The sequence below is a fragment of the Blennius ocellaris genome (genome assembly GCF_963422515.1).
Source record: "Blennius ocellaris genome assembly, chromosome: 4".
Taxonomy (NCBI): Eukaryota; Metazoa; Chordata; class Actinopteri; order Blenniiformes; family Blenniidae; genus Blennius; species Blennius ocellaris.
In genome coordinates, this window is record NC_137653.1 from 32,386,747 (window position 1) to 32,399,511 (window position 12,765).

Sequence of the window (12,765 nt, forward strand, 5' to 3'; positions counted from 1 at the left end):
CCACAAAGACACCGTGCTCATTTGTTTTGAAGCCAAAGTACCTCCATATAGCACTTCATACCGTCCAGCCAGGCTCTTTTCTTCTCACACACACACACACACACACACACACACACACACACACACACACACACACACACACACACACACACACACACAGACAATTGACCTCTATTTTCAGACCTACAGTGATGATGTTGGTATAAATATTATAAAGATAGTAGGAGTTGTAAGTTATAGTATTTATTAGAAAAGATTGAAGATTCTTTCAAAAGTAGTTTTACTCTCTTTAAAATCTGTAATATAATCATAGAATATATTCAGTTTTTGAGGATTATGCAGTTCTACATGTACACACCGTGTATTTGTACACCTTTTTAACTTCATGCCAAGTCAAGTCCATGTGTTGTGTTTGACCCCTGCTGGTTGGTTGTGGGTACAACACTTGTAGTAACTGCTGTAGATCCTTCATGAATAACAATAGATGCTATACCATCGATTGTCCTCATCTGCAATAATGCATCTTTTGGTTAGAGAGCCATGATGTTATGTCTGTGATCATGTATCATTTTAATTTCTGATTTTCTCATTTTTTGATTTGTGCTTGTTTATACACAAATCATTCAACCATCATTTCAATACATTTCTCACACATCACCTGCAAATGATGTCCTTGTAACAAATACAAAGGTAATTTTTTCCACTAAAAATTCATTTCCCCAGGTATTTAGGCTTAAAGAAATGTTCTTGATCTTATCTATTTTTATCTGTGTTTTTGAAAGTAACAGCAGTTTTCTGATCTCAGCTGCTAGCCATCCATTATCTGCAGCTGATCCGGGGCCGGCTTGTGGGGCAGCAGTCTGAAGCCCGGTTCACACTGCAAGATTAGAAAACTGTCGTCACATTTCTCAAACCTGAGAGACCACACATACATAATCACAAGTTTAACAGTTTTGGTGAAACAGTGTGGTGTGCAGCCACTCAGCAACTCCACTCAGCAACTCCACTCAGCAACACTCCATGGCCTCTCCGAACTCCTCCCAGACCTGAGTTTTTGCCTCCACCACAGCTCGGGCTGCAGCTCGCTTGGCCTGCCGGTACCTGTCGATTGCCTCGGGAGTCCTATGGGCTAACAGTGCCCGGTAGGACTCCTTCTTCAGCTTGACGGCATCCCTTACTTCCGGTTTCCACCACCGGATTCGGGGATTGCCGCCACGACAGGCGCCAGAGACCCTGCGGCCACAGCTCTGAGCAGCAGCTTCGACAATGGAAGTGGAGAACATGGTCCACTCGGACTCAATGTCTCCAACCTCCCTCGGGATCTGTGAGAAGCTCTCCCGGAGGTGGGAGTTGAAGACTGCGCGGACGGAGGGCTCGGCCAGATGTTCCCAGCAGACCCTCATAACACGTTTGGGTTTGGGTCGAGTCTATCCTCCTCCCGGTCCAGCGCATCCAACTCACCACCAGGTGTTGATCAGTTGACAGCTCTGCCCTTCTCTTTACCCGAGTGTCCAAGACACACGGCCAGAGATCAGATGACACGACCACAAAGTCTATCACTGACCTCCGGCCTAGGGTGTCCTGGTGCCACGTGCACCAATCACCCCCTTCCAGGTCTCACTGTCATTGGCCACGTGGGCGTTGAAGTCCCCCAGGAGAACAATGGAGTCCCCAGTTGGGGCACTATCCAGCACCCCTCCCAGGGACTCCAAGAAGGTTGGGTACTCTGAACTTCTGTTCGGTGCATAGGCCGAGACAACAGTCAGAGACCTGTCCCCTACTTGAAGGCGTAGGGACGCAACCCTCTCGTTCACCGGGGTGAACTCCAACACATGGCGGCTGAGCTGTGGGGCAATAAGCAAGCCCACTCCAGCCCGCCGCCTTACACTGCGGGCAACTCCAGAGCAGTGGAGTATCCAGCCCCTGTGGAGGAGCTGGGTTCCAGAGTCCAAGCTGTGAGTGGAGGTGAGCCCGACTATATCTAGACGGTATCTCTCAGCCTCCCTCACAAGCTCGGACTCCTTCCTCCCCAGCGAGGTCACATTTCATGTCCCCAAAGCCAGAGTCTGTGTCCAGGATCGGGTCGTCGAGGCCCCTGCCGTCGACTGCCACCCAATCCACACTGCACCCGACCCCTACGGCAGCCTCTGTGGGTGGTGGGTCCACAGGAGGATGAGGAGGAGGGGCCCGCGGGTAAGAGCCCGGCCACCAGGAGCTCGCATACGAGCCCCACCCCAGGCCTGGTGCCAGGGTGGGGCCCCGGCTGTGCCTCACCGTGTGACATCTCTCCTCTCTTTCAATGTTTATCCATAGTGGTGTTTTGAACTGCTTTTAGTTTGACTTGTCACCTAGGACCTGTTTGCCTTGGGAGACCCTACTGGGGGGCATAAAGCCCCCGACAACATGGCTCCAAGGGTCATTCAGGTGCTCAAACTCCCCCACCACCATAAGGTAGCAGTTCAAGGGGGATCTGGTATTTGGACCAAAAATGTTTGGGTATTTTTTTCACGTGTTGCTGCCGTATGAACATCCTGCCAATCTAAGGCCCCATCAAACTGAAGCAATGACAGTTTCATGATGTTCGGGTCAGTGCGAAAACAACTTTATGAAAGTGGCTCCACAGGTGGAATGTCTTTGCAGTCGAAAGTTGACTGGTGGTGTGTTTAATGACGTCACTTCCTGTGTGTGCAGGTAAAGGTGAAGCTCGGGGTCAGCTGGACAGCGCACTGCAAGATGTGAACATTCGTTACGCCGTCCTGGAGGAGACTGAGAAACGAGCCGTGTGCAGAGCGCTGGTGGAGGAGAGAGCACGCTACTGCAGCTTCGTCACCATGCTGAGGCCTGTGCTGGTGGGTGTGTGTGTGTGTGTGTGTGTGTGTGTGTGTGTGTGTGTGTGTGTGTGTGTGTGTGTGTGTGTGTGTGTGGGTGGGTGGGTGGGTGGGTGGGTGGGTGGGTGGGTGGGTGGGTGGGTGGGTGGGTGGGTGGGTGGGTGGGTGGGTGTGTGTGTGTGTGTGTGTGGCTCTGGGTGTGGGTGGGTGTGGGTGGGTGTGTGTGTGGGTGTGGGTGGGTGTGTGTGTGTGTGTGTGTGTGTGTGGGGGGGTGTGTGGGGGTGTGGGCGTGGGCGTGGGTGTGTGGCTCTGCGTGTGTGTGTGTGTGTGTGTGGCTCTAACCTCCGTGTGTGTGTGTGCGTGTATGTGTGTGTGGGTGTGCGTGTGTGTGTGTGTGTGTGTGTGTGTGTGTGTGTGTGTGTGTGTGTGTGTGTGTGTGTGTGTGTGTGTGTGTGCAGGACCATGAGATCAACATGCTTGGAGAAGTCACCCACCTGCAGACGATTCTAGAAGATCTGAGCAACCTGACGGCTGAACCCAGTCTGCTGCCTGCAGCCAGCGAGCAGGTACTGTCCCCCAGAGGACCACTGTCCCCCAGAGAACCACTGTCCCACAGAGGACCAGTGTCCCCCAGAGGACCAGTGTGTGGTAGTGTCCCCCCAGAGGACCACTGTCCCCCAAAGGACCAGTGTGTGGTAGTGTCCCCCAGAGGACCACTGTCCCCCAGAGAACCACTGTCCCCCAGAGGACCACTGTCCCCCAGAGGACCAGTGTGTGTTAGTGTCCCCCACAGGACCACTGTCCCCCAGAGGACCACTGCCCCCCAAAGGACCAGTGTGTGGTAGTGTCCCCCACAGGACCACTGTCCCCCAGAGAACCACTGTCCCCCAGAGGACCACTGTCCCCCAGAGAACCACTGTCCCCCAGAGGACCACTGTCCCCCAGAGGACCAGTGTGTGTAAGAAGTGAAGTCAAGTCGTGTTGTGTTTTGCTCTCAGGTGATTTTGGACCTGAAAGGTTCAGACTTCAACTACAGTTATCAGACTCCTCCGTCTTCACCCAGCCTGTCCAGGAAGAGCAGTGTCAGCAGGTACACACACACACACACACACACACACACACACACACACACACACACACACACACACACACACACACACACACAGCAGTTGGAGATTGTGAGTGTGTGTCTCTGCAGCAGCTACCAGTGTGTCTCGGTGAGACACGTCCCATCGTTGGACTCCATCAGCTGCACCACAGATGTCCTCCACCTCCAGGTAACGTCCTCTCACCTGGACAAGGTGATTGTCTCACAGTGTGTGGTCAGTGTGAGCACTGCAGGGTGAAGGTGTGTGTTGCTGTGCTGCATGGTACAGCCTGATGTTAACACAAACAGGTTATGACCGGTCTGCGTAACAAAGTAATGAACGTTTTTCCCAGGCCGGCTTTATGGGTTAACTTTATTCAACGCTGCATCGTAGAAACATCTTCAATGATTGATAATGACTAGATGATTTAACATTATTTCAGTGTAAATATTCACACTAAAATGCACAATCATCCATTTCTAGATACTCTCATTATTATTTCGTAGACGTGTTTATCATGATTTTCAGTAGCTTGTTTTTGTGATTTTTTTACAAAAATAGACATTTTCATCTGGTACGCTGTGTCTCCATCAGGGAAACATTAAAATTGTTATTCTTATGCTGCGTTTGAGCCCTGAGCCAGCAGCAGTGTGACGCCCTGGTCCGTCCTCACTGCTGCTGGTTTCTATAGAAACATTGAGATAGTTACCCTCAATACGGACGTCCACTCAACATCAAGCTTTCCTCGGAGCTCTCAGCTTTGCTCTGACACTGTTACCTTTGTTTAGTTTAACATCCAATGACCAAAAGTCCTCATGTGGCTGCTGAGCAGTAGTTCCAGCTGCTTTATTTCTTTTTAGTTTTCCTCTTTAATGTTCCATCAAACAAAGTGATTTACAACCAAACTCCATAACGTCCAAACGTCCGACTCACACTGATGTCCCCGACATTTAATGGATGGAACGCTGGAATACACACTTACTTTCACCTGGTGGGGCCTCAGGGTTTCAATGTTTTTGGGGCTCTAATTATTACTTCATACTTTCTAGGGGTGTACTGGTACACAAAAGTCACAGTTCGGTTCGTACCTCAGTACAGAAGTCAGGTTCGGTTCGTACATCAGTACAGAAGTCAGGTTCGGTTCGTACCTCAGTACAGAAGTCAGGTTCGGTTCGTACCTCAGTACAGAAGTCAGGTTCGGTTCGTACCTCAGTACAGAAGTCTGGTTCGGTACGTACCTCAGTACAGAAGTCAGGTTCGGTTCGTACCTCAGTACAGAAGTCAGGTTCGGTTCGTACCTCAGTACAGAAGTCAGGTTCGGTTCGTACCTCAGTACAGAAGTCAGGTTCGGTTCGTACCTCAGTACAGAAGTCTGGTTCGGTTCGTACCTCAGTACAGAAGTCAGGTTCGGTTCGTACCTCAGTACAGAAGTCTGGTTCGGTTCGTACCTCAGTACAGAAGTCAGGTTCGGTTCGTACCTCAGTACAGAAGTCAGGTTCGGTTCGTACCTCAGTACAGAAGTCAGGTTCGGTTCGTACCTCAGTACAGAAGTCAGGTTCGGTTCGTACCTCAGTACAGAAGTCTGGTTCGGTACGTACCTCAGTACAGAAGTCAGGTTCGGTACGTACCTCAGTACAGAAGTCAGGTTCGGTTCGTACCTCAGTACAGAAGTCATGTTCGGTTCGTACCTCAGTACAGAAGTCGGGTTCGGTTCGTACCTCAGTACAGAAGTCCGGTTCGGTACGTACCTCAGTACAGAAGTCAGGTTCGGTACGTACATCAGTACAGAAGTCAGGTTCGGTTCGTACATCAGTACAGAAGTCAGGTTCGGTTCGTACCTCAGTACAGAAGTCAGGTTCGGTTCGTACCTCAGTACAGAAGTCTGGTTCGGTACGTACATCAGTACAGAAGTCAGGTTCGGTACGTACCTCAGTACAGAAGTCAGGTTCGGTTCGTACCTCAGTACAGAAGTCTGGTTCGGTACGTACATCAGTACAGAAGTCAGGTTCGGTTCGTACCTCAGTACAGAAGTCAGGTTCGGTACGTACCTCAGTACAGAAGTCAGGTTCGGTTCGTACCTCAGTACAGAAGTCCGGTTCGGTTCGTACATCAGTACAGAAGTCAGGTTCGGTTCGTACCTCAGTACAGAAGTCAGGTTCGGTTCGTACCTCAGTACAGAAGTCAGGTTCGGTTCGTACATCAGTACAGAAGTCAGGTTCGGTACGTACATCAGTACAGAAGTCAGGTTCGGTACGTACATCAGTACAGAAGTCAGGTTCGGTACGTACATCAGTACAGAAGTCAGGTTCGGTTCGTACCTCAGTACAGAAGTCGGGTTCGGTTCGTACCTCAGTACAGAAGTCAGGTTCGGTTCGTACCTCAGTACAGAAGTCGGGTTCGGTTCGTACCTCAGTACAGAAGTCGGGTTCGGTTCGTACCTCAGTACAGAAGTCAGGTTCGGTACGTACATCAGTACAGAAGTCGGGTTCGGTTCGTACCTCAGTACAGAAGTCGGGTTCGGTTCGTACCTCAGTACAGAAGTCGGGTTCGGTTCGTACCTCAGTACAGAAGTCGGGTTCGGTACGTACCTCAGTACAGAAGTCGGGTTCGGTTCGTACCTCAGTACAGAAGTCGGGTTCGGTTCGTACCTCAGTACAGAAGTCAGGTTCGGTTCGTACCTCAGTACAGAAGTCAGGTTCGGTTCGTACCTCAGTACAGAAGTCAGGTTCGGTTCGTACCTCAGTACAGAAGTCGGGTTCGGTACGTACCTCAGTACAGAAGTGAGGTTCGGTACGTACCTCAGTACAGAAGTCAGGTTCGGTACGTACCTCAGTACAGAAGTCGGGTTCGGTACGTACCTCAGTACAGAAGTCCGGTTCGGTACGTACCTCAGTACAGAAGTCAGGTTCGGTACGTACATCAGTACAGAAGTCAGGTTCGGTTCGTACATCAGTACAGAAGTCAGGTTCGGTTCGTACCTCAGTTAAGGGGAAAATGAAAGAAAAATCTTTTTACTTGCCCAGACACATTTAGTTTAATATCAATGTATAAGCTTGGCTAATGTATGAATTCAACCAACAGAACTTCTTACATAAAAACACTTTACTTTCTTTAATACTCAAGAAACGTTCATGGAAGGTGATTCTCTTTATGCTATTCAATCTGAAGGAACAATAATATTTATTTTAACTTTGTTCTTCACAGCAAAAAGCCCAGAGATGAATCAACTCCCAGAGGTGAATTAACTCCCAGAGTTGAATTAACTCCCAGAGGTGAATTAACTCCCAGAGGTGAATTAACTCCCAGAGGTGAATTAACTCCCAGAGGTGAATTAACGCCCAGAGGTGAATTAACTCCCAGAGGTGAATTAAGTCCCAGAGGTGAATTAACTCCCAGAGGTGAATTGACTCCCAGAGGTGAATTAACTCCCAGAGGTGAATTAACTCCCAGAGGTGAATTAACTCCCAGAGGTGAATTAACTCCCAGAGGTGAATTAACTCCCAGAGGTGAATTAAGTCCCAGAGGTGAATTAACTCCCAGAGGTGAATTAACGCCCAGAGGTGAATTAACGCCCAGAGGTGAATTAACTCCCAGAGGTGAATTAACTCCCAGAGGTGAATTAACTCCCAGAGTTGAATTAACTCCCAGAGGTGAATTAACGCCCAGAGGTGAATTAACGCCCAGAGGTGAATTAACTCCCAGAGTTGAATTGACTCCCAGAGGTGAATTAAGTCCCAGAGGTGAATTGACTCCCAGAGGTGAATTAACGCCCAGAGGTGAATTAACGCCCAGAGGTGAATTAAGTCCCAGAGGTGAATTAACTCCCAGAGGTGAATTAACTCCCAGAGGTGAATTAAGTCCCAGAGGTGAATCAACTCCCAGAGGTGAATTAAGTCCCAGAGGTGAATTAACTCCCAGAGGTGAATTAACTCCCAGAGGTGAATTGACTCCCAGAGGTGAATTAACTCCCAGAGGTGAATTAACTCCCAGAGGTGAATTGACTCCCAGAGGTGAATTAACTCCCAGAGGTGAATTGACTCCCAGAGGTGAATTAACTCCCAGAGGTGAATTAACTCCCAGAGGTGAATTAACTCCCAGAGGTGAATTAAATAGTTTAACTAGTGTTTATTTGAGACCTCTAAGCTTTTTGCTGTTGGTCTGAAATAAATGTGATGGTATTAAGATTGGAGCTGTCACACCCTACTACCATACTGCCACACCTTATTTATTGTATTAGTCACTTTTTGTCCATATACAGTATTTTAATAACATGGAAAATGTGTGTCATGTATTTTTCTTATATCAACAAGTCAAATCCTGTCCGTGTTCCTCCTCCTCTTCCTGCTCACTCAACTTTTTTCTGAACCATAAAAACTTGTGAAACTTCTGGATGAGAAACTCAAAATAATCCAAACTACGTCAAAAATAATCACTTAATCCGTTGAAGTTGTTTTTATATGTTGGATTCAAGTGAGTTTTTGATACGTCCCGGTGACAGTCTGAATGTTGACGAAGTGAAAAATTAAAAATGGTGGACAACATGGAGTTTCCGTGTTGAGATCGGCCGTGGTTTTTATCATTAGCGTTCACGCGAGAATCACGCGAGAATCACGCGAGAATCACGGAATCACGCGAGAATCACGTAATCGCGCTCTCGGGGTGAGAAATGGCGGCGCCTGGCGACGGCGGGATCTGTTGGTAATATCAAGTGAGTTTGGCAAAAAAAAGGTCAAAATATCAGCAAAGAAACCAGGAGCCCGTTGGGGCAAGCTGGGGGGTGATTCAGTTGCCCGAGCAAAGCTTCTACTAGCCCCGGACGTTGGGGCAAGCCTTCATGTCCAGCCCTGGTCTTTGTGCGGCGGTACACCTCTGGACCGGACCGGACGGACATTGTTACTCCATTAATACTTTATATTACTTCTACTTTATAAAGCTATTATTTAATGGATGTAGCTTTAATCATTGGGCTGGCCACATAGAAAATATATATCACATGTATATTAAGTACTCAGAGAACCTTATCCAAACTCAGAAGAAGTTTTGTGAAAATTCAGTAATTCATGCTTTTTTTTTTTTTTTTAAGGATTTTCTTAAATATGACCTCACCTCCTCACACACACACACACACACACACACACACACATAACCCTTTCCTGTGTGTAGCGATGCTCCTCCCCCTATCTGTTCATTGGCTGTGATGAAAGTGGGCGGTCTCTCAGTGAAGGGAACTCCCCCTCTCGCCTTGGTCGCCAGGGCAGCCGTGGTTGCTACGGTTACGCAGTGGACCGTGGTAACCGCCCCTCGCCGAGCCACCGCATTAGCCGCAAGGATTTGACCAGCGTGAGGAAAACTCAAACTCCCATCTGTCAAAGACAACGCCGTCCTGTGTCCTCCACCTCCACCTCCACCTCCAGCCCCCAACGCCGTCCTGTGTCCTCCACCTCCAGCCCCAACGCCGTCCTGTCTCCTCCACCTCCACCTCCAGCCCCAACGCCGTCCTGTGTCCTCCACCTCCACCTCCAGCCCCCAATGCCATCCTGTGTCCTCCACCTCCACCTCCAGCCCCCAACGCCGTCCTGTGTCCTCCACCTCCACCTCCAGCCCCCAACGCCATCCTGTGTCCTCCACCTCCACCTCCAGCCCCAACGCCATCCTGTGTCCTCCACCTCCACCTCCAGCCCCCAACGCCGTCCTGTGTCCTCCACCTCCACCTCCAGCCCCCAACGCCGTCCTGTGTCCTCCACCTCCACCTCTACCTCCAGCCCCCAACGCCATCCTGTGTCCTCCACCTCCACCTCCAGCCCCCAACGCCATCCTGTGTCCTCCACCTCCACCTCCAGCCCCCAACGCCGTCCTGTGTCCTCCACCTCCAGCCCCCAATGCCGTCCTGTGTCCTCCACCTCCAGCCACCAACGCTGTCCTGTGTCCTCCACCTCCACCTCCAGCCCCCAACGCCGTCCTGTGTCCTCCACCTCCACCTCCAGCCCCCAACGCCATCCTGTGTCCTCCACCTCCACCTCCACCTCAAGCCCCCAACGCCGTCCTGTGTCCTCCACCTCCACCTCCAGCCCCCAACGCCATCCTGTGTCCTTCACCTCCACCTCCAGCCCCCAACGCCATCTTGTCTCCTCCACCTCCACCTCCACCTCCAGCCCCCAACGCCGTCCTGTGTCCTCCACCTCCACCTCCATCTCCAGCCCCCAACGCCGTCCTGTGTCCTCCACCTCCATCTCCAGCCCCCAACGCCATCCTGTGTCCTCCACCTCCACCTCCAGCCCCAACGCCGTCCTGTGTCCTCCACCTCCAGCCCCAACGCCGTCCTGTGTCCTCCACCTCCACCTCCAGCCCCCAACGCCGTCCTGTGTCCTCCACCTCCACCTCCAGCCCCCAACGCCGTCCTGTGTCCTCCACCTCCACCTCCAGCCCCCAACGCCATCCTGTGTCCTCCACCTCCACCTCCAGCCCCAACGCCATCCTGTGTCCTCCACCTCCACCTCCAGCCCCCAACGCCGTCCTGTGTCCTCCACCTCCACCTCCAGCCCCCAACGCCGTCCTGTGTCCTCCACCTCCACCTCCAGCCCCCAACGCCATCCTGTGTCCTCCACCTCCACCTCCAGCCCCAACGCCATCCTGTGTCCTCCACCTCCACCTCCAGCCCCCAACGCCGTCCTGTGTCCTCCACCTCCACCTCCAGCCCCCAACGCCGTCCTGTGTCCTCCACCTCCACCTCCACCTCCAGCCCCCAACGCCGTCCTGTGTCCTCCACCTCCACCTCCAGCCCCAACGCCATCCTGTGTCCTCCACCTCCACCTCCAGCCCCCAACACCATCCTGTGTCCTCCACCTCCACCTCCAGCCCCCAACGCCATCCTGTGTCCTCCACCTCCACCTCCAGCCCCCAACGCCGTCCTGTGTCCTCCACCTCCAGCCCCCAACGCCGTCCTGTGTCCTCCACCTCCACCTCCAGCCCCCAACGCCGTCCTGTGTCCTCCACCTCCAGCCCCCAACGCCGTCCTGTGTCCTCCACCTCCACCTCCAGCCCCAACGCCATCCTGTGTCCTCCACCTCCACCTCCAGCCCCCAACACCATCCTGTGTCCTCCACCTCCAGCCCCCAACGCCATCCTGTGTCCTCCACCTCCACCTCCAGCCCCCAACGCCGTCCTGTGTCCTCCACCTCCAGCCCCCAACGCCGTCCTGTGTCCTCCACCTCCAGCCCCCAACGCCGTCCTGTGTCCTCCACCTCCACCTCCATCTCCAGCCCCAACGCCGTCCTGTGTCCTCCACCTCCACCTCCAGCCCCAAACGCCATCTTGTCTCCTCCACCTCCACCTCCAGCCCCCAACGCCGTCCTGTGTCCTCCACCTCCAGCCCCCAACGCCGTCCTGTGTCCTCCACCTCCACCTCCATCTCCAGCCCCCAACGCCGTCCTGTGTCCTCCACCTCCACCTCCAGCCCCCAACGCCGTCCTGTGTCCTCCACCTCCACCTCCAGCCCCCAACGCCATCCTGTGTCCTCCACCTCCAGCCCCCAACGCCATCCTGTGTCCTCCACCTCCACCTCCAGCCCCCAACGCCATCCTGTGTCCTCCACCTCCAGCCCCCAACGCCGTCCTGTGTCCTCCACCTCCACTTCCAGCCTCCAACGCCGTCCTGTGTCCTCCACCTCCACCTCCACCTCCAGCCCCCAACGCCATCTTGTCTCCTCCACCTCCACCTCCAGCCCCCAACGCCGTCCTGTGTCCTCCACCTCCAGCCCCCAACGCCATCCTGTGTCCTCCACCTCCACCTCCAGCCCCCAACGCCATCCTGTGTCCTCCACCTCCAGCCCCCAACGCCGTCCTGTGTCCTCCACCTCCACTTCCAGCCCCCAACGCCGTCCTTTGTCCTCCACCTCCACCTCCAGCCCCCAACGCCGTCCTGTGTCCTCCACCTCCACCTCCAGCCCCCAACGCCATCCTGTGTCCTCCACCTCCACCTCCAGCCCCCAACGCCATCCTGTGTCCTCCACCTCCACCTCCATCTCCAGCCCCAACGCCGTCCTGTGTCCTCCACCTCCACCTCCACCTCCAGCCCCCAACGCCATCTTGTCTCCTCCACCTCCACCTCCAGCCCCCAACGCCGTCCTGTGTCCTCCACCTCCATCTCCAGCCCCCAACGCCGTCCTGTGTCCTCCACCTCCACCTCCAGCCCCCAACGCCGTCCTGTGTCCTCCACCTCCACCTCCAGCCCCCAACGCCATCCTGTGTCCTCCACCTCCAGCCCCCAACGCCATCCTGTGTCCTACCCCTCCAGCCCCCAATGCCATCCTGTGTCCTCCACCTCCACCTCCAGCCCCCAACGCCGTCCTGTGTCCTCCACCTCCACCTCCAGCCCCCAACGCCATCCTGTGTCCTCCACCTCCAGCCCCCAACGCCGTCCTGTGTCCTCCACCTCCACTTCCAGCCCCCAACGCCATCCTGTGTCCTCCACCTCCACCTCCACCTCCAGCCCCCAACGCCGTCCTGTGTCCTCCACCTCCACCTCCACCTCCAACCCCCAACGCCATCCTGTGTCCTCCACCTCCAGCCCCCAATGCCATCCTGTGTCCTCCACCTCCACCTCCACCTCCAACCCCCAACGCCATCCTGTGTCCTCCACCTCCACCTCCAGCCCCCAACGCCGTCCTGTGTCCTCCACATCCAGCCCCCAACGCCGTCCTGTGTCCTCCACCTCCACCTCCAGCCCCCAACGCCGTCCTGTGTCCTCCACCTCCACCTCCAGCCCCCAACGCCGTCCTGTGTCCTCCACCTCCACCTCCAGCCCCCAACGCCGTCCTGTGTCCTCCACCTCCACCTCCAGCCCCCAATGCC

General features: G+C 53.8%; 1 protein-coding gene across 4 annotated transcripts in view; it reads left to right on the forward strand.

Moving 5' to 3' along the window:
- Positions 1–12,765, forward strand: part of mtss1 (MTSS I-BAR domain containing 1) — a 97,498-nt gene that overhangs the window by 75,941 nt on the left and 8,792 nt on the right. For 2 of the 4 annotated variants that reach the window (XM_080495088.1, XM_080495090.1), the window contains 4 exons: positions 2,692–2,849; positions 3,287–3,394; positions 3,827–3,918; positions 4,027–4,105. In XM_080495088.1, the coding sequence (XP_080351214.1) occupies positions 2,692–2,849; positions 3,287–3,394; positions 3,827–3,918; positions 4,027–4,105 (437 nt within the window). The remainder of the gene's footprint in view (positions 1–2,691; positions 2,850–3,286; positions 3,395–3,826; positions 3,919–4,026; positions 4,106–12,765) is intronic. The other 2 variants (XM_080495089.1, XM_080495091.1) reach the window with 1 other exon arrangement.